Here is a 19,999-nt window from a genome sequence, read left to right as displayed (position 1 = left end):
AACGGCGTAAATCGTGCATCTTGACGGAAGATCGATCGTCATTCGTATCGATTTCACGAAGTTATCGCTATATTTGGAAATGGCGCGTCTCGTAATCGACCGTATGATCGACTGCCGGTACGTATGAAATTGACCGTTCGATGAAAATCGAGATGAAGAAATCTCGATTATCGACATAGCTGAAATCACTTAAACATTGTCGATAATCGATAAATCCGAAATTGTTTTATTGCAATAATGGCATTTATTTGTTAAACAACGGCTATATAACACCCATTATGCGCAAAAATATTTCACGAAATCTAATCTAAATCAATTTTTCATTTTCATTAATCAGACAAATATAAAAATGTTCGAAGCCGGATTGGTTCTCGCATGACGAAACTAAGATAGCAACTCACTTAACTCGTAAGAATAAATATTATGCCACATATGAAATTATTGATTATTATTATCATTACGATTGCTGCCATAACAAACCACTCGTACGCATATATAATTGATAATATAAAAATATTTTGAATAAGCGATTAGTATCGTAATGTAAAACACCATTTCAAAAGTGTTGAGAATATTACAAAATGACAATTTCATAACCCGTTTCCGATCTAAGAAAATGTTAAGAATGTTTTCTATTGCTCTTACATTATCTTGTACGACGGTACTTCCCAAGTAGTACCATTAGCTAGTAGTAAGTAGTACCATTCGCTCGTCGCGCAATATATCGATATAACTTCTTCGCGTCAATGGGATTCCCAGAAAGGAAAGAGGAAGTACTATAAGCGGATCGTCATACTTGTCGATCTTTCTGTCATGCTTTCGCACACGTAAACTCCCTTCTTGCGATAGACAAGGTCGCATTTACCAACTCATAGCATTACCGAGTCGGAGCTGTTTTAATTTCCATCTGTTTTTATATTTATAACGCTGTAAAACGCTTAGTCACTATGCGTATACGAGAATTTTCTATTTCACTGAATCGGAGGATTACTATTATATTAGAATTTACTGTGCAATAAAATACAAAGCTCTCATATTTGTCTTATGATCATGATGAATGTGTCAAATTTTGAAATTTATATAATGTACAATTAATTTTGTGTATTGTGTGATTTAATTTTTTGTATCAGATATATATAGAAGAAATATGTCATGTTAAAAATTTAAAGGAGAAACAATATGTCATGTTAAAAACAAAATTTATTGATTAAATATAATTAATCTTTACCCAGTGCGCAGATTGTGTACATAATCAGTGTGTGGTGTGCAAAATTGACAGATAAGATAATTTGAAAACAATTTTTAAGATATCTTAAAATTCGTTAATGCATAGGTCTCAAAGCTGATTGTCTCTCTCACCTTTGAATACATTTATTTGATAATATTTAGCTATATATTGATTTGATAAATGAATATCAATAGTTCAGCGACCAATGATTTAGAAGGACATGTCAGCAATAATAAAATCACAAAAACGATTATGACGAGAACGCTCGTTGTTTGCGTGTGGTTCGCTTATATTAAGCTTCGAAACATCCAGAAGCAGTTTAGTCGCAGAAACTCATTCACTTGTGAAACTTCCTTCGCGTGAAATATATTTGCAAATTCTATAGAAGTTTTCGATTGGCTGTTGAGAAATTTAGCTTCGAGCGTTTAATACTAGTAAAATCGACTCTTTTTTTTTTTTTCAAAACTCGTGGGTAGCTGATATATGAAGAAGAATTAACTGAAAGTAATTTTTGGCGGTCACAAATCGAAAGAAATTCTTGCGTTCGTACGTTCGTATCGCGAAGGACCATCAATCGTCAACCTACTCTCGAATTTGTTTTTCTTATCATGGTAAGTGTCACAGGTCATTGCGATATTTTCATTTACAAATTCTGAGCCACTTGCACCAACTCCGGTTAATTTAACCGACTAACTCAACGGAATCGATCAATCGCATTAGCCAATTAGCTAAACTGATCAATGCAATTGATCGATTCCGTCGAGTTAACCAGTCGGTTAAGTTAATCGGAGTTTTGTTGCAAGTGGTCCTCTGACTGTCAATTATATATGCGTTATTTTACTAATGGCTCCATCCGTAATGCATAATCATAAATATGAATTTGAACGATAACTTTATCGGTAAATTAAAATTTAGCTACTCTATCTTTCGGCACATTGTTTTTGACATAAATTTATCCGTCAAGAGAAACTAATTTCTGGTTATAATGCGTATAGTTCTCATACACCGAGGTATTCAATGCTGAAAAGAACCGCGTAATTAAAAAGTGTTTAGTCATGATAAAAAAAATTAATTTTCACGTCGTCGCGTAGTGACGCAAGCAGATAGATTTTGTTGCGAAGTATTCATGCAAAAAAGAACATTCGACATTCTTGTCCGTGTCTCTTCTTAATGAAAGATTCATTTGGTATCAGCGTGAGTACTTTATAGTCTTCGCATAATAAATAACGATTAAGAAAGCGAATTATTCATTATTCGTCGGTTTATGCGATGTCGAGACCTTGCATATCGTGTGCGACAAACAAAAAGTTATCAGTATGTAATACATCACCGATATTTGCGCATGGGAAATCCTTTCATTGGTCTTATCGCGTTTAATTCAATCTGTACTTAGGAGAGGCTGGACTTTATCATTTCTTTTTTTTTCTCGTATTCAGTATTGAGTGAAATTAATCGACGCGATGATCAAAGCGTTGGAAAGTCTTGATCGAAATCTATTCGGCGAATTCCGGTTACGTACACGCGTTGACTTGCCAATCAGTTGCGAATGAACTGCCGAGGCGGAAGGTTGTTTCGAGGTTAGGAACTCTTTCGCGCTCTCACAACCAATTGAACTTTCTCGTTCGTATCTACGCTACAATCGAGGCGTTCCGAAGGAATTTCGAACTAGCTAAAGTCCGCTGCTTTCTGCTTTCAGCTGATCCAACAACTATTTCGACAGATTTACAATTATCTTAACGCCAACGTCGCGAAAGGTAATACATTCACCATTTCGAATGACCACGAACAGGTGCTACGTCATATTGTCGCTTTCTCTTTTACCTACTTCCATCTCGCTCGAAGGTCATATCATTACCGTAGCTTTTATATCTAAGTATGAAGTAATTGTTATCGTAGTTATCTAACATCATCGCGCCTCTTCCCCCCTCTCTGATTTTTGCGTGCGGATATTGTGTAATATTTCTAAGACAATAGAGAGTCTGCCACGTTACCTTGATCTGTGGTTTATAATTTCGCATTTAACAACGTCATCAGACTGCTATTAAGTTATTCTCTTTATTCATTTGTAGATTTACTTTTTGTGTTGCATCACATCACATGTATACGCATGTACGATTCTCTTGTATTTTTTCTTAGCTTCATTTAAATTCATAAGTTTTATCTATATATCATTTTCGAACACAATTATATGTGAGAAATATCTTTAATATTTTGCAATGTATTATAATGCATTATAATATATACATATATTGTATAGCTATATTGTTGAGTATTTTGTGTTACATAATTCGGTATATTTCCAGGGCTTTTGCAAATCATGCCGTGTCCATTCCTTACCCGTTTGCCCGCAAACTACGTACGCAATTACGGACCGTCAGTGATAATGAACTACCGGCAGCATTGCCCGGTAATGTCGAAATTGTTTAGTACAATGACCGTCGAGCCCCAGCCAATGCCAGAGTGCATGGAGAGCCAATGTCCATTCTTGTCGAAAAAACCGGACGCTGTGAAGGAGGCCAGCTCGGCAGTGAAGGAAGATATCATCAGTCTGGGTTCCACGGAAGAGCGGAAGGAGGGGGCGCAATTCCCGTACGAGGAGTTCTTCCACGAGCAGATCATGCGGAAGAAGAGGGACCATTCGTACAGGGTGTTCAAGAAGGTGAACCGTCTGGCTGAAAACTTTCCAGGTGCCATGGAGTATTCATGGGGCGAGAAACCCATCACCGTGTGGTGTTCCAACGATTATTTAGGCATGTCGCGTCACCCTTCGGTGACTAATGCGGTGCGCAAGGCTTTGGACAGGTTCGGCGCCGGGGCCGGGGGCACGAGGAACATCTCCGGCAACTCCATGGGCCACGAAATGTTGGAGAAGCGGCTGGCGAAGCTGCACCAGAAGGATGCCGGGCTACTCTTCACCTCTTGCTTCGTTGCCAACGACTCCACCTTGTTCACTCTAGCGAAAATTCTACCGGGCTGCCACATATTCTCCGACGCCGGAAATCACGCGTCCATGATACAGGGTATCAGGAACAGCGGCGTGCCGAAGCACATCTTCCGGCACAACGACGCGCGGCACCTGGAGGAGCTTCTGTCGAAGGTGAACAAGAGCGTTCCGAAGATCGTGGCGTTCGAGACGGTGCATTCCATGACCGGCGACATCTGTCCGCTGGAGGAGATGTGCGACGTCGCGCATAAATACGGCGCGATCACGTTCGTCGACGAGGTCCACGCGGTCGGGCTGTACGGCTACTCCGGCGCCGGTATCGGGGAAAGGGACTGGGTTCTACCCAAGATGGATATCATTTCGGGCACTTTGGGAAAAGCTTTCGGCAACGTGGGCGGTTACATCGTTAGCTCGTCGAACCTGATAGACATGATAAGGAGTTACGCAGCCGGCTTTATTTTTACAACTTCGCTGCCGCCTACCGTGCTGTACGGAGCCTTGACATCCGTCGAGATTTTAGCATCGAACGAAGGCAGATCGTTGAGGGCGAGTCACCAGAAAAACGTGGCCTACATGAAGTCTATTATTACTGCCGCTGGTCTTCCGTTAGAGCCGTCACCTTCGCACATCATTCCTATAAAGGTGGGTGAGCTAAACGGAATGATAGAGTCGATTAAACAATTGGCTAACTAAGCGACATTACGTTTGCCCTTTTAGATAGGAGACCCGCTGCTATGTAGCCAGATAGCAGACCATTTGTTAAGGGATAAGGGACACTATGTGCAAGCTATAAATTATCCTACGGTTCCCAAGGGTGAGGAGAAGTTGCGATTAGCACCGACTCCGAAGCATACCGAGGCCATGATGGATCAATTTGTGCGAGACACGTTGGACGTTTTCCATCGATTAAATGTATCTAAGGTGGGGATTAAGCAGGACCAAGAGCCACCACGCGCCATTCTGGTTCATTGACGAATGTACATGAAACTGCAAACAGTCGTCAACGTACAAACATTATTTACTCGTGTAAAGATGTTTATTTATATAGTTTGTTTTTATCTGTGTTTTTTCGCCGGTATTTTAAATTACCGGTATGAATCCCACTATATATATTATCCAAGTTAACTCATTAAAAGAGGTTTAAATAAAATGTTAACTGATAACCCATCAGGCTCTCGTGTATACATACTTCCTGTACTTTCTTCTTGTGATTAACATTCGTAGCGAAATATGGTGGTTCGAGCGATTATTATTCGAGTCTGTAGTAACGAGATATTTCGAAATCCGTTTGTACAAATGTGATGTTTAGAATTCCTTATCGTTATCGCTCGAGCAGTTTAGCGATATCATTGCGTAAAAAGCCTTTCATTCCGTCGGGTTCCGTTAAGATCTAAACGACTCACTTGATTTCAAGTATCCGCGCATGCGCGTCGACGCATCTCGTCTGTCGTCTGCAACAACTATCAGTGCTACCTTTCTCGGGTGTTAGTTTTTCGCAAGAACGATTATTTCTCGCCTGTTTGTGATCCATCGACCAGAAGGCACGCATGTACTCGCACGGAGATCGGGAAGCTCGGTGCGCATCTAACGCGTCACTCTGAGCGTCGTTCGCTTCGACTGGTATGTCTATCGGCGAACGCGTATAGGTTAGGATGAGGGGTCTCGTCAACGTCCTGAAGATGCTCGTCGCGTTTTTCTACAATTACGCGCGCGGGTTGTCTTACACCGTGACGACGATACTCGTGCTGTGCTACTGCCTCCATCCGGCTCGATTCGCCTCCCACTATACCTTCATCAAGACCGAGAACATCTACGAGGAGATGGAGAGGTCGTATCCACCGAGGGACAACTCTTGCGTGATCTCCGTGAACGGTAGGCGGCCGTCTCAGTTGCTCTACCCGGAGGAGCATCCCAGGGAAGACCCGGTGGCGATGGCACGTCGCCTCGGCATTTTGCCGGGCGGTCAGTGGAAACCCCTCAACTGTCATCCCCTCTTCAATGTGGCAATCATACTGCCTTATCGCAATCGGCAGAGTCAGCTCGCCATTTTCATGAATTACATACATCCGTTCCTGCAATCGCAGAACCTCGACTACCGGATATTCGTTATCGAGCAGAGTCCAATGCGGGAATTCAATCGCGCCAAGCTGTTCAATGTCGGCTACGCCGAGGCCACCAAGATCAATGACTTTCACTGCTTCATCTTCCAAGACATAGACTTGATACCGCAAAATCCCGACAATATCTACGCGTGCACCAAGATGCCCAGGCACATGAGCTCCAGTGTAAATATCTTTCGATACAATCTACCTTACACCGGCTTGTTCGGAGGCGCGATATCGTTAACGAGGAAACAGTTCGAGAGAGTGAACGGCTTCTCCAATGTTTTCTACGGTTGGGGCGGAGAGGACGACGACTTTTACAATCGCTTACAATCCAGAGGCTTGCAGGTTTGATCCGTATAATTCGTTAAAATTGCGACGACAGTTGTTACTCGAAAGAACATTAGGTTACATTGCTTCTTTTTCCGGCCAGATCGCACGTTTCGGACCCGACGTGGCGCAATATTACATGTTGACGCATAAGAAGGAGACCCCTAGCACTGCGAGATTCGCAAATTTGGAGAGCGGTGCGCGAAGATACGACACCGATGGACTTAATAATCTCGAGTACAGAGTATTGAATCATCAGTTACGACCATTGTACTCCTGGATTCTGGCTGATGTGTAATAATTTGTATAGGTTGTGTAAGTTTTTTTATCCGATATACCGTAACATATCTTTCTTAAGTCGGCTATAAGTTACGATATAGTATTTTTTAGGAACAAAGTGTGAACTGTCGGATTTGTCAGACACGCATAATTGTTAGTGCCCCGCGATAGGGAGCATTGTATTTAAACTCTGCAAGCATATTTATTATTAATACTGAAAATACTCACATTTCGTGCATCGAATAAAGCGTCGAACAATTACAGTTTGAAGATAATGACGACTATTTTATAGCGTGCGTGAGTCTACGGTTACAAACGCCTTTCCGATGGTACCAGTATTGATTGCTACAGCGATAACAGTAATTAATTGTACAAAACTTGAAGAGAGAACGCGTACTAATATAGTTATATAAATGATAAGGATTGAAGACTGTAATCATCAGAAGTGTTTCTTTCGTATAACTCGTTAAACTGAGAGAAAGCAATACCACATTCGAGATATTCCCCGAACTATTAAATAACTAAATGCTACATTAAATTATATATATTTAATTTCATGATACTTTAATCACACGATTACATTTGTCATATAAGAGAATCGCAAATGTTTAATGGTACAAACTTATTCCGTAGAAAATACATTATTATAGCCTTTTGATGATGTTTACCTCTGACCAAAGATATTCTAGTCCTTGCATGTTTTTTGTGTTGTGTGATTATGATAATACAGTGATCTTTTATTGGTTGTTTCCACAAAAAGTTTAGATATAAAATATGTAGATTTTTGTTAGATAACAAAGTTTGACGAGGTATTTTGTAAGTACTTAAATATAAATGTGATTAGAGAACTCTCTTTAAGAGCGCTCACTCTTTACCGATACTTATAGCACTAATTTAATACTACAAACCTGATTTTCTATAAAAGTCATGAATAAAATATAATATAGAAGTATCGAATGTTTCGTTTTACATTCCTGGAGACGTGGACAAAAAATAATAGTGACAGAATAATGATTAATATAACCTAAGTGTATGTTATGACGATAAAGTATATTATAAAACTAATATGCGTTCAATAATAATAGAGAGAACACAAAGGTCTGCACTTGTATCTTTCAATGTAGAAATTTCTGAACGGACTACACTGTGTTCGGAAAATTTTTCTACTCAATATTGTCTTTGAATATTTGAGTATGTATTTATTGTTTCGAGAGAGCATCACACTCTTTGCAGCAATATGGAAACTGTAGATCTTTTACATATTTGTATTGTTAGATATTATCGTATCTGTTAAGACAAGTAGATTTTCAACGAATTTATAAAGATTTTACACTTTGTTTACACATAGGTATAATTTTTTTAAGGACTAAGTCGAGTTATCTTTCTTGTAATTCTTGAGAGATTCGAATGTTATTTGCAATATATTATAAATTATACATATTACAGTTTATTGCTCATAAATATTGTAACCTTCCCGTGGTAAGATTATTTCTAGAAAGGAGAGAGGAAAATGTGTCTCTGATTAGAATGGTGCCGTAATCTAACGAGGCAAGTTTGGAAAATTTAATGTGTATAAAAAAAATTACACGTGCAATATGCAAGCAATAATGCCACATGTACATTTATTAATTTGTCTCGATTCCTTATTTAATACATGATTCTTTTACGATGACTCTTTAGAAAAATAACAATAAATTGTAAGAATGATGTTAGAGATGTGTATGTATAGTGATAAGTGTAATGTACGATCATTGAAATGAGACAAATATGATAAAAAAAAAAGAACTGTGAGTACACGGATATTTGCTCTGTATCTTCATACCCAGCTCTTGGTATATTCAAACTATAAAGGGAATGAAACCCAGAAGATTTCATTGCGATGTAATAAATATATGTACTTGACACGAATTTAGACGTACGAGATAAGAAGAGATAGAGGACAAATATTTTCTTTTTTTTTACAAAAACATGAAATCAATGTATCAACAACGATACTTTCGCGAAGAAAAGGTTCATTTTGTTTAGAATATATCAAGAAAGCCCGAGTATTTCTATGCCACGTGTACGACACGCTCATAGTACTTTTAAGAATCCGCCGTATAAGCCGTTTATTAAGTCACCAAATATGTAACATTATGCGATATTTTTTTAATTTACATCTCGTATTCTGCGCACACACAGAATTCAAAAGAATCAATTGAAACGATCGGATCCATAATCGCTTGATCTTACCACTGGTATTCAGCTGTACATAGTTTATTCTTGGGCAAGAGAATTATTGCATCGCACAATGATACGGCGCTCTTATTATCTCCCAAGTGCTTTTTATCCTTCCCGTGTCTAACGTTGGGAAGTGTATCTTTCGAAAAAAGCCATAGGCGGGTCCAGCTCGAAGGAAATTAGATACTTATCACTGAATTCGAGCGATACGCACACTCTGACGTTATATAAATAAAATTAGGAAATAGCGTGTCTATTCTGACGAGAGAACCCTGTATATTTTTTTTTTCAAGAACTTTCTTAATATATAGGATTCTACGTAAATATCACCATGTGTGAAGCGTATGAAAACAGAATTCTGCATGAGGTTATAAGAAATAACTGCATGGTTACTTCTGTAGTCCCAAGAATCGGCTATCATTGTGCAGTTACCAGTAAGTAGCTATTACAGTAACCATTATCATATGATAATAATAATGTGAGCGTGTAAATTACGTATCTATGGAAAATCGAGTATGTATATATTTATATGTATATTTATATATATATTCATATATATGTACGCATGTACATATATAAAATCTATCATAACCGTTGTATCTTTTCTATTCCGTGTATCTTCGTGTATCCGTATTACGTATCGGACAGTTCTTGATACCGTGCGTACATCATCTTTTTCACGCAATCCTTGTACGTGTCGCCCGGCAACGCGCTGTACGACGAAGTCTTCGCTCCTAAGCCGGCCGTGGGCACGCGTCTCTCGGCCTCGATAATACTCGTTCTACCTTGATTCGACTTCCCTAAACCCATCCCTTCGCTCCAGCCCATTTTCTGCAGTAGCTTGTTGCCGACGTTGTCGGACCCGATGCCGGCTCTCGTTGGTTCCTCGTACGACACCGACATCTCCTCCACTCTCGTCTTCAAGTACTTCTCCTTCAGCTTGTTAGGCTGCGGCGGCTCGGGTTCGCCGTACTTCGCCCTCCTCTCCTTCGCGCGATCTCTGTACTTGTTGTTCCTCTGTTGCGGATCGTTGGGATCCAGACCGCGCACCTGGTACCAATTTTCCAGATTCTGCTTGTGCAGATCGGACAGTTGTTGGTGCCGCATCAACGCCTCCTTGCTCGGGAACTGCCGTTTGCAAAGCAGACACGCCAGCTTGCTCCAGTCTGTGTGCTGCTTCTCCTCCTGCTGCACATCCTCGATCTCCTCTTCGGTGTCGCTACCACCGCCGTATGCAGCCACCAAGCCATTGCCGCTCTGATCCTCGTCCTCGTGATAAGGATTCGCGACGGTTTTCTTTTCCAAAATAGCGTAGCCTGCGTCCGCTGCGCCGCTCCCGATACCTTGATTGCCATCCGCGCCAGCAAAGTCCGAGTTCCAATTGCTCTTCGCGTTCTCTTTCTTCTGGTTCAAGGTCTTCGCCCAACGCTCCATGTCCTTCGCTATTTTCTTCGCTACCTTCACTTTGTCCTGTTTGTCCTTCTTCTTGCTGTCGTCCTCTTTCGACGCCTCTTGAGTCGCGCTGGCGGCCGACGAGGTCGTAGGCTGATTGTTGGTGGTACTCGCGGAATCCGTGCTGCTCGCCGTCGCCGTTATGGTGGTGCTGGTCGTAGCTCCTTGCGTCGTACTCGCGGTGGTCTGCAAAAATTGAAAAGTGAAAATGTCGCGTCTTGAGATGACTCGAACTATCCTCCTCCGTTACCTTGGCTGGTTGGTACGAGAACGATTCGGCGTCCCAATAAAGAAACTGTTGCGTGTGGCTGTTGTAATAATATTGCGAATTCGGGTCATAATACAATCCCGTGCTGGGATCGTAATAGTAGCCGGACGATTCGTCGTAATGGTAAGTGCTGACGTCCGGTACGGCTGAAAGTACAATATCGCGCGCAAGTTAGCTTCTCTCGAAATAAAAGTATGTATTTCAAGTAGTATAGACTCTTTCCCTCTCTCACTCACTCTCACTCTCCGGGGACTCACAATATACTTTCCCGTCGCTGGAATGCGCGGGAACCCTTCCGCTCGCTAACGTCGTGCTGGACGGCGCCGTAGGCGTTGGCCGTCCCTTCACGTCGTCGTTTTCGCCCAACTTCCTGGAGGCCTGCAGCTGCTGTATGGCCGACTGCGCCACCGCCGCCGCCGCGTTCACACGGTCCGTCTGGTTTAGAGAGGGCAGCGTGATCGCCGAGCCCTGCATTATCTGATTCTGATAGTACTGCGTGTAATACTGAAGGTATTGGGACTTCTGTACGGGCGTCGTGGCGTACAAGTTCGCGCTGTACTCGGCCAATTGCGCGACGTCGTCCAGCGTGTATTTCTGCGGCTGGGCGTCGTTCGACTTCCACGCGTTCGCGTTGTTGATCTGATGGAGCTTGCAGTAAGTGATCTCCACCTTCCTGCCGTCCACCACCAGCCCTTGCTTCGTGAGCGCGGTGTGCAGATACATCGCGTCCACCACGTTGCCCATTTCTAAGTAGCACACGCCTCGGGACGTGTTGGTGAGGGAATCGCGACCGATGCGAATGCTGCGTATAGGCATCGACGACAGATTCTTCATCGCCTGGAGAACCGAGTCCTCGGTGGTCAATACGTCCAGCCCGCGCAGGAGCACGGTGTTGGTGGGATGCGGACTGATCTCGTCGCTACCTTCCCCACCTTCCTCGCTTTCCGCTCGCGAGGCGGAGCATTTGAAGCAAGTCTCGCGCCTCTTAAAATTGTGCGCTCCACACTGCAAAAGAAAGAGAGAGAGAGAGTTAGTTAACGAGTGACTACTGATGTACAATTTACGGAGCGAAACTCAACGCACCTTGACGCAGTGCCAATCTTGAGTGTTCTTCGCCGGCGGTTTATCCACATGGCACTCCTTCGGTATACTGTACTGCATCAGAGCGCGATATTGGTCCTGCAGCATCAGCACTCCCTGAAACAGAGAATTTCAGTGTTATCCCGTCCAACGTCTTCTCGAGGCCTCTGTTTGTCCCGTAAACTTCCTTCTTGGTTGACGAAATTATAGTTTCTCTACTTCATAGCTTTCTGTCTCGAGCGAACGGTGATATACAATAAAGCCTCGTGGGCTTGTATATTAAACGTGGGCCATTCCACACCGCTTGCAGACCGACTGTTCATGCGCGACTTTACGCGGATAATCGAACGAATTGCCAGTTCCGGTAAAGAAAGTGCAGGCAAGCAACGCAACGATCACTTGCGCGTGTAAACTTTTTTTTTATGTGAATTAAAAAAAAACAAAAAGAAAGAAAAAATTCGTGCATGTCTGGAGAGAGAGAGAGAGAGAGAGAGACTCCGCCAAAAGTAGTTTTAGTACAAATCGCATCAAGAACCAAGTGAAACAGGAAAGAAGCAAAGATATAAGTAGTAATGACAGAGAAGCGGATGGACGCGCGTATATAGCAAGATCGGCGCGGAAATGAACCGTCATGCCGGAAAATGCGATAAGACACGAGTCGAGAAACGATATAAAGACGACTGGAATGACCCTCCTCCGATCTTCATTGTTAGCCCACGATAGAGAGAGAGAGAGAGATAGAGAGAGATAGAGATTTTTTTATTTTGTTTTTTCGCTTTTTCTTTCTCTTTTACGACAGACAGAGGACAGGTAAAAGCACGCGCCGCGCAGTGAACGAACTTACGATGCCCGAGTATATATACATATATACATATATATATGTATATATATATATACACATATATATACATATATATATTACGCGAATACTTGCTTGCGAGCGAGTTATAAGAAAAGTCTGCAAAAATATCTGGGGATTCCTAGATAAATAATTAGGTACGGTAGATTGAAATATATTGATTTGAGGTGCACAGCCGTGGCCACGGGCAGGGCCAGAGGGCTGCGTTACCGTGCCTTGCCGCCACGGGGCAGTCGGTGGCACGCGTGCAACGCATCGGTTGGGAATCTGGATTGAACTTCTTTCTACCTGTTTCATCTCCATCCACCGTGCGGCCTCCTGAGTCGCGTTAAACTCGACGAATGCAAAACCTCGCGAAGCACCTATACAGAGCAAATACACACATATCCAGAGTTAATCCACGTTTTTGCCTGGGGTTCTCTACTCTGAGAGGGCAGGCAATCACAGCACCAACCATTGACAGACCGAGTTTCAAACGAAGTGTCTCTTCGCTTCGTCGCTTGCTTTCATATTCCATTTACCTAAATCTCAGCAGAACGAATTCTACAACACCGTGCGAGAGACCGCGGTACACCGGTCGTGAGCAAAAAAAAAAACCCAATTCCATTATGCGCAATTTAGCGTTATTCCGAATTATTTTTCTCAAACGCCCAGAGAGATCTAGCCGGAGCCAAATTTTTGTTGTCTTTTTTTCCTGGTCTTCTGAATAACCTTCTTTGTCACGTCAAATCGGATGAGAGGACGATGTTCACGAAAGAGAGAAAGAGAAACGCCGGTAAGAAAAACAGACCCCGAGCGTGTGAAAATTGTATCGCAATTGATCGTATTTGCATATGCGTAGTCTCTGTAGTAATAGCGGATTAAATTAAAGATTAACACAAGAAAGAGAGAGAAAGAGATTACTTTAGCAGCGGCGCAAGACCATCTTCGTTCTGCTTAGAATATGAAGCTTCACGGTCGAAATGAGGAAAATTCAAGCCTGTAAGTCTTTAAGAAGTTCATCGTTCAACAGGCTCGACACCTGCTTCTTAAAGCATTCAATCTTGAATCTTCTGTACTCACTTCACTTTGAGACTTCATATCACAAGAGGAACAATAATAGGGTTGTACCGCTATTAAAGTAATGTCTTTGATGGATGTGACGTCTTAAAGTAAAGCGCAAGAGTACACTAACCGAAGGATTGTCATGTATTCCTGTATAATTGTATGTTACATCATTGGTAAAGATCAAGAGAGAGTTTGTGTCACTAACATGTGTGTAAAAAGGTGTGATTGGTTAGTAGATAATTTTCTTTTTTTTTTTTTTTAGAATTACACGCACTGTCGAGTGTAAGCTTAATTTAAGCTCCCATTAAGCTATCTCTCATGCAGCTTTGGCAAGTAACCTAACGTTGTGTTCTCCTCTCAAAATTCTCCTCGCATTATCTTCGCGAACTTACCTTCCATCAATGAACAATTAACGGTCGGCGCACACATTCGAACTAATAAAATTCTACGAATTTTGAGAGATGTATGTATCGATATCAGAATGTTACCAATGGAAATTCTTAGAGCTACACGATATCATAATAGGATGTGAAAGATTTCTTGAAATTTCTCAACCCGAAAACCCCTGATGCGCTTCGTTCTCGTCAGAGATCCGTATGGATATTTCAAGCAATCTCTCGCACGTACTATTTGTGCGAACTCAGTAGTAGAAGCTAACGATCGTACAAATTCGACGGCACGCAATAATATATCACCAAGTAACAATCAGCTGATACGCAAGATAGGCACATCGGATATTTAAAGCTTTCAACGTGTCACAATAGTTACCTGTATCTTTTTTCCGAATCAGCCTTATGTCCTTGGGCATGAGACCACAGTTGAGGATGTCTTGCCGCACCTGTGATACACACATCAGAATAATAATAGTAAAGCGTGCTCGGTAACGCCTGCTCTCACGAGTGGCCACTATATGTCAGGCCACAAAGTTGACAACCTACGTCATTCTCAGTAATGTGTTGAGCAAGTCCACGTATCATTATGGTGTTGTTAGGAGATTGCGATTTGTAGTGGATCCCCTCCATGGACGAGCTATAAGCGCGACCATGGTCGTGCTCAAAGTCCAAACTTTCCCGGCTATGATCGTCATCGCGATCTCGATCCCGCTCCCGATCCGATTTCCCCCTCCGATCCCTATCCCGATCCCGATCCCTGTCGCGTCTAGAACGATCTCTATCCCGATCTCTGTCCCTATCCCTGTCCCTGTCCCTCTCCACAGAGTCTCTATCACGTTGCCGTCCGTAACGATCCTCGCGGTCTCTATAGCTGCGATCGCGCTCATCTCTGCTACGATCTCTCCTATCCCGCGAACGATCCCTCTCGCGGTCCCTGTCTCTTCCACGGTGGTTTCTGTATTCCGGACTACGATGGTCTCTATCGCGATGGTCGACGTCGCGGTGTTCTGTGTATTCCGGAGATCTGTTGCTCCCATAGTCACTACGGTAGTCGTAGTCGGAATTGTGGCTTCTTCTTTCCGGCCCATAGCCAGGCTCCCAGGGGTCGATGTTGCCGCTGTACATATTGTACACAAGTATGTATTCGATCCCTGAAAGGAAACAAAACAATTGTTTCTTCATACCGTTCAACATATACCGATATATATAAAAACAGATAATAGCTCGGATGCAATTTAAATTTGACACAGTGGATCTTATCTTTGCAGCATCGAGTTTTAATTGTAAATTTCCTTCATTACGTTTGGATCATTTATTCATGCGTCTCTCCCCTCCACCGGTGACTTAGGGAAAACGAGTTATTGTGCGCGTATCGATTAAAAATTATCACAACGTGCATGTAATAACTGTTAACGAGTGGATATATTTTTATAGCCGCGTCTTCAATGACTCGAGACAAAGAGTCCTTTGCCCGAGAATCGTGGCTACCGGCAGGATACTCGAAAAAAGAAGAAAAAGGGGGATCGATTCCATGCAGCTTTTATGCATCGTGCCGATAATGCGCTTTGTAATGCAGAGAACGCGTTATTTCACCGGAAGAAGCGGGGCTATGCGAGCCGGCGATCCTTTCCTGCGTCAAATAATGCGTCCCGATTGGAAACACGTTTTTGCGTACAAAGGAGTATGTTTCGGCGAGATTGCAACGCGGAATCTTTATTACGATCGAGAGCGCGCGCGAATGGCCGTGACGTTGTGGAGAAAACATTACCCGTTGCAGTAGCGAACCGTTGAGCAGCGAACTCTCAGCCAGGCGATGAGATCGGCGAGGAGAGCCGCGACACTCAGTGCACTTCACTCAACTGCGAGAAACGCTCGAGATGAATCGATGATAACTCTAATCCACGATGCGCACAATGGCGTGACTCCTCGATGGCTTCGTGAAATATGGCGAAGCTCGCTGAGAACAAGCCAAGACCGTTACGTGTACCCGAAGCTTCTCGAGCACCAACTGCGCAGAAATGGTGGCGCGCTTGTCCTTGTGGCGCCTTAACACCTCGTATCGGACTGCTATTGGTCACTGAGAATTGCGGCTTGGACCAATCAGCGTTTGAATTGTGAATGGAATCGCGATTACAGAGTTGGCATACAGCGACATCTCGTTCGCCGACCTTCGTAATTTTTTCTCCACTGTGAGCCAAGTTCCGTCAGTTTCGTCGAATAAATCGGAGAAATGGCTACTCGTCTGTTAAAAATTAGTAGCGCGCTACGCACATATAGCAATAAGACCAGCCTGGTTAAGGTAAAGCGGATTGTACCCTCATGACGTGTGATCATTTTGGTAAAATGACCGTGTCCTCACGACCGATCCACTCGTGAATTTCGCTCTCGAGGCAGTAGTGAGATATGTCAGCTGCATTGGCTCCTTACGTAATAAGAATAAAATAATAGCTTTAGGACATGTAACATGCGAGAACGACGTGAGTGACTGACAATTTAAGTTATTCGTAACAAAGCGAAACCGATCAATACCCGTTTGAGTGCTTACATCGGTTTATAACCTCAATGTAACTCCATATGCCCAATCTCAATCGACTTCGTGTTATATTTTTGACAGACCTGATTTAATGTTTGATATTCAATACGAGAAAAAATAAATTTAACAGATGTACATGTACATCTTGTTATTGATTAATAGAACTTCATTTCACTACGAATCGAGCCTTGACAAATTGTACATTTTCAATTAGAGATTCATATTGATTCCAATAACTCTCTCATAGGTACCAAAACAATGGCGTTCTACCGCTGCTTCTCTGAGGGAAGCACTCATCAATCAACCAGCTACCAGAGTTACAACTTTGGACAGTGGAATGAGAGTTGCCAGTGAAGATAGTGGAGCTGCAACAGCTACTGTTGGTCTTTGGATTGATTCTGGTAGCCGATATGAGACAGATGAGAACAATGGTGTCGCTCATTTCATGGAACATATGGCTTTTAAGGTAGACTATATAGCATCACTTGTGAGAGAATTGTTTCTAATTACATTCTAAATTATGTGATATATTAAGTTGCACGCACTATTCTGTTTATAACTCAGATAGAATGTTCGAACTTTGACATAGGTTGTGTTTCGATATTCATTGTCAGTACTGAAAATCTATAATACACGTAAACTATAGATTTTTAGTACTAACAATGAGTTTCAAAACACACTTATAGAATATGTGCAAACAATGTTTTGTATATCATATAGTTTTTATATAGAATCTTGTATATTTAATTTTGTTGTAATTAGTACAATCATTCATTGCACATATTCTCTATCAATACAGACGAATTGTTTCTTTGACAGGGAACCACCAAACGTTCTCAAACCGATTTGGAACTGGAAATAGAGAACATGGGAGCTCATTTGAACGCTTATACAAGTCGAGAACAAACAGTATTTTATGCGAAATGCTTGTCGCAAGACGTGCCGAAAGCTATTGAGATTCTGAGTGATATTATCCAAAATTCTAAATTAGGTGAAAATGAGATTGAAAGGGAACGCGGTGTTATCTTGCGCGAGATGCAGGAGGTCGAGACAAATCTGCAAGAGGTTGTATTTGATCATTTGCACGCCGCTGCCTATCAAGGCACAACCTTAGGACGAACAATACTGGGCCCTACTAAGAATATCAAAAGTATTACTCGAGATGATCTTGTTCAATACGTGAAGAATCACTATGGGCCACCTAGGTAAAATTCTAGTTATTTATTCGATTGTTGGATTATATCTTCAGGTAGAATGAAACACTGTCGGAAGACTTTTGAAAGGACTGATTGTGATGTGATTTTCTTGTTGTAGATTCGTGCTGGCCGGTGCCGGTGGTGTACATCACAACCAATTAATCGAACTTGCCGAAAAGCATTTCGGTCAAATGAAAGGACCGAGCTACGATAAAATTCCGGATTATGTCCTATCTTGTCGTTACACCGGCTCTGAAATAAGGTTCCGCGATGATACGATTCCTCTCGCCCATATTGCGATCGCTGTTGAAGGTATTTAGAGAATCCTATACGAGGCGAATTAAACGTAATGCTTTGTATAGTAATCAACAAGCATATTTTGGTGTAAGGTGCTGGATGGCCTGATGCAGACAACATTCCTCTTATGGTCGCGAATACCCTTATGGGAGCGTGGGATCGTAGTCAAGGCGGGGGTGTAAATAACGCGAGCAGTCTAGCCAAAGCTTGCGCAGAGGAAGGCTTGTGTCACAGCTATCAAAGTTTTAATACATGCTACAAGGTATGTATTGGATGATCGTTATTATTTGTGTAAAACAACATACATTTATAATGATTTGTAATGTGATCGATACGTATCAAGAAAAATGTGCAATTCTTTGGTTTTATAGGATACTGGTCTCTGGGGTGTATACTTCGTTTGTGATCCTTTGAAGTGCGATGATATGGCGAGTCAAATTCAGCACGAATGGATGAGGCTGTGCACATCAGTTACTGAGAAGGACGTGGCACGCGCTAAGAATATTCTCAAAACTAACATGTGTCTGCAATTGGATGGCACTACCGCAATTTGCGAAGATATTGGCCGCCAGATGTTATGTTATAATCGCCGTATCCCACTTCACGAACTCGAGATGAGGATAGATGTACGTAGTTTAAATTACTCGCCTCAAGGGCTTGTGTAAAGCGAGTGGATAGGGTTCATTATAATAATATGTATTTCTTACAGAAGATATATAATATAAATTAATAGATTATTGTATGATTTATTTTTTTTCAGAGTGTAACTGCCCAAACTATTCATGATGTTGGTATGAAGTATATTTTCGATCACTGCCCAGTAATCGCTGCAGTTGGACCCATTGAAAATTTGCTAGATTATAACGTCATCCGTTCCGGCATGTATTGGCTCAGAGTATAATCATCCTCAAGCACTAATTATCGATCAGTTTTAGCACACCGATTAGAAATAAAATAAAACTACAATGTGCATATATCTAATAACGATATAATTCATGTTTTCTCCCATATGAGTTGTAGTTTTATTTTGAAATACATTTACGAAGTGAATGTTCGTCGATGTATACTACCTGGCAAAATAAACATACATACGTCGAAAATACGTTTCGAATAGTTATTTAATAAGATGTTTGCATACACGGTACAAAAATGTTATACGCAATGTGTGAAGATCCAATCGCGTTTGTCATTGAGTTAACTGTTCGAAAATAAGAGTTCATCTGATTCATCGTTAAATCGTACTACTTAAAAGTAAAAATATTTTCAAGTTTGAAATGATTTTTTAATTATTTGTCAAAATTGCGCATATATTTAAGCAATAAATAATCAGGAATATTTATTTATTTACACAATACATAACAATTTGTTATGAAAATCTCACATATATAGCATATAAAGGAAATAGAATATTTCAAGATTTATATTTGTACTTCTGCGGTAGACTGTATTTGACATGGACAGTATTATGGTCGCTTTAAACGTATCCTTTGTAAATATGCTAAAAGCAAACTTTACAAACCGCAAAATTACAAAATATTTATACTCATACAAAAAATGATTATTGTTTATGTATCATACAAAAGTTGATTACTACTTACTTAGTATAATAAGCTTTGGCATAGATGACATTTTTCAGATCTGACATAAAGAGCGAGATTTCTACATTTATAAAGTATAAACTTCGATCAAGCACAAATTATATTAAAAAAATACGCATATATCTTCCTTTATCAAATATCGATTGATGAGAGTAACTTCATTGTGTAAATAGA

General features: G+C 41.5%; 4 protein-coding genes and 1 long non-coding RNA gene across 11 annotated transcripts; 3 read left to right on the top strand and 2 right to left on the bottom strand.

Moving 5' to 3' along the window:
• The first annotated feature begins 1,548 nt into the window (after positions 1–1,548).
• On the top strand, positions 1,549–5,354 carry LOC106747700 (5-aminolevulinate synthase, erythroid-specific, mitochondrial). Of its 5 annotated transcripts, none has more exons than XM_014625486.1 (4): positions 1,549–1,839; positions 2,925–2,982; positions 3,532–4,814; positions 4,890–5,354. In XM_014625486.1, the coding sequence occupies exons 1-4, from the start codon at positions 1,837–1,839 to the stop codon at positions 5,142–5,144; spliced, it is 1,599 nt and encodes a 532-aa protein (XP_014480972.1). In that variant the 5' UTR covers positions 1,549–1,836; the 3' UTR covers positions 5,145–5,354. The 5 variants fall into 5 exon arrangements, with proteins under 5 accessions (XP_014480972.1, XP_014480974.1, XP_014480973.1 ...); XM_014625487.1 differs by lacking the exon at positions 1,549–1,839 and adding an exon at positions 1,858–2,805; XM_014625490.1 differs by lacking the exon at positions 1,549–1,839 and adding an exon at positions 2,706–2,848.
• Positions 4,734–5,452, bottom strand: LOC106747703. Its single transcript, XR_001374673.1, has 3 exons — positions 5,362–5,452; positions 5,027–5,159; positions 4,734–4,823 (listed from the first exon to the last, which is right to left on the bottom strand). It is a non-coding gene; the product is annotated as an uncharacterized LOC106747703 (long non-coding RNA).
• Positions 5,453–5,815: 363 nt separating this feature from the next.
• On the top strand, positions 5,816–9,282 carry LOC106747702 (beta-1,4-galactosyltransferase 1-like). Of its 2 annotated transcripts, XM_014625492.1 has the most exons (3): positions 5,816–6,622; positions 6,708–6,919; positions 6,995–9,282. In XM_014625492.1, exons 1-2 carry the CDS (start codon positions 5,825–5,827, stop codon positions 6,900–6,902), a joined length of 993 nt encoding a protein of 330 aa, XP_014480978.1. In that variant the 5' UTR covers positions 5,816–5,824; the 3' UTR covers positions 6,903–6,919; positions 6,995–9,282. The 2 variants fall into 2 exon arrangements, with proteins under 2 accessions (XP_014480978.1, XP_014480977.1); XM_014625491.1 differs by having other exon boundaries at positions 6,708–9,282.
• LOC106747699 (RNA-binding protein 5-like) lies at positions 8,425–16,198 on the bottom strand. 2 transcript variants are annotated; one of them, XM_014625484.1, is made up of 8 exons: positions 15,970–16,198; positions 14,748–15,352; positions 14,578–14,647; positions 13,051–13,124; positions 11,907–12,020; positions 11,060–11,828; positions 10,806–10,969; positions 8,425–10,741 (listed from the first exon to the last, which is right to left on the bottom strand). In XM_014625484.1, exons 2-8 carry the CDS (start codon positions 15,324–15,326, stop codon positions 9,737–9,739), a joined length of 2,775 nt encoding a protein of 924 aa, XP_014480970.1. In that variant the 5' UTR covers positions 15,327–15,352; positions 15,970–16,198; the 3' UTR covers positions 8,425–9,736. The 2 variants fall into 2 exon arrangements, with proteins under 2 accessions (XP_014480970.1, XP_014480971.1); XM_014625485.1 differs by having other exon boundaries at positions 11,081–11,828.
• Positions 16,199–16,377: 179 nt separating this feature from the next.
• LOC106747804 (mitochondrial-processing peptidase subunit beta) lies at positions 16,378–19,329 on the top strand. Its single transcript, XM_014625721.1, has 7 exons — positions 16,378–16,500; positions 16,982–17,200; positions 17,554–17,939; positions 18,049–18,242; positions 18,320–18,489; positions 18,599–18,853; positions 18,988–19,329. Exons 1-7 carry the CDS (start codon positions 16,432–16,434, stop codon positions 19,126–19,128), a joined length of 1,434 nt encoding a protein of 477 aa, XP_014481207.1. The 5' UTR covers positions 16,378–16,431; the 3' UTR covers positions 19,129–19,329.
• Positions 19,330–19,999: the final 670 nt, after the last annotated feature.

The sequence above is a fragment of the Dinoponera quadriceps genome, unplaced genomic scaffold (assembly GCF_001313825.1).
Source record: "Dinoponera quadriceps isolate SergipeBrazil2010 unplaced genomic scaffold, ASM131382v1 scaffold1395, whole genome shotgun sequence".
NCBI lineage: Eukaryota > Metazoa > Arthropoda > Insecta > Hymenoptera > Formicidae > Dinoponera > Dinoponera quadriceps.
The sequence above is the reverse complement of the archived record's forward strand: the minus strand, read 5'-3'. Positions and strand labels throughout refer to the sequence as shown.

What these genes read in the sequence shown, in the direction of transcription:
- LOC106747700 (XM_014625486.1), top strand. An exon ending in TAACGCCAACGTCGCGAAAG is followed by an intron (nt 2,983 to 3,531) that starts GTAATACATTCA and finishes GTATATTTCCAG; the next exon opens with GGCTTTTGCAAATCATGCCG. An exon ending in CGCACATCATTCCTATAAAG is followed by an intron (nt 4,815 to 4,889) that starts GTGGGTGAGCTA and finishes TTGCCCTTTTAG; the next exon opens with ATAGGAGACCCGCTGCTATG.
- LOC106747702 (XM_014625492.1), top strand. Translation starts at nt 5,825, where the DNA reads ATGAGGGGTCTCGTCAACGTCCTGAAGATGCTCGTCGCGTTTTTCTAC. An exon ending in TACAATCCAGAGGCTTGCAG is followed by an intron (nt 6,623 to 6,707) that starts GTTTGATCCGTA and finishes TTTTCCGGCCAG; the next exon opens with ATCGCACGTTTCGGACCCGA.
- LOC106747699 (XM_014625484.1), bottom strand. Translation starts at nt 15,326, where the DNA reads ATGTACAGCGGCAACATCGACCCCTGGGAGCCTGGCTATGGGCCGGAA. An exon ending in AACACATTACTGAGAATGAC is followed by an intron (nt 14,648 to 14,747) that starts GTAGGTTGTCAA and finishes TGTGTATCACAG; the next exon opens with GTGCGGCAAGACATCCTCAA. An exon ending in TCTCGTACCAACCAGCCAAG is followed by an intron (nt 10,742 to 10,805) that starts GTAACGGAGGAG and finishes CAATTTTTGCAG; the next exon opens with ACCACCGCGAGTACGACGCA.
- LOC106747804 (XM_014625721.1), top strand. Translation starts at nt 16,432, where the DNA reads ATGGCTACTCGTCTGTTAAAAATTAGTAGCGCGCTACGCACATATAGC. An exon ending in AATCACTATGGGCCACCTAG is followed by an intron (nt 17,940 to 18,048) that starts GTAAAATTCTAG and finishes TTCTTGTTGTAG; the next exon opens with ATTCGTGCTGGCCGGTGCCG. An exon ending in TATTGCGATCGCTGTTGAAG is followed by an intron (nt 18,243 to 18,319) that starts GTATTTAGAGAA and finishes TTTTGGTGTAAG; the next exon opens with GTGCTGGATGGCCTGATGCA.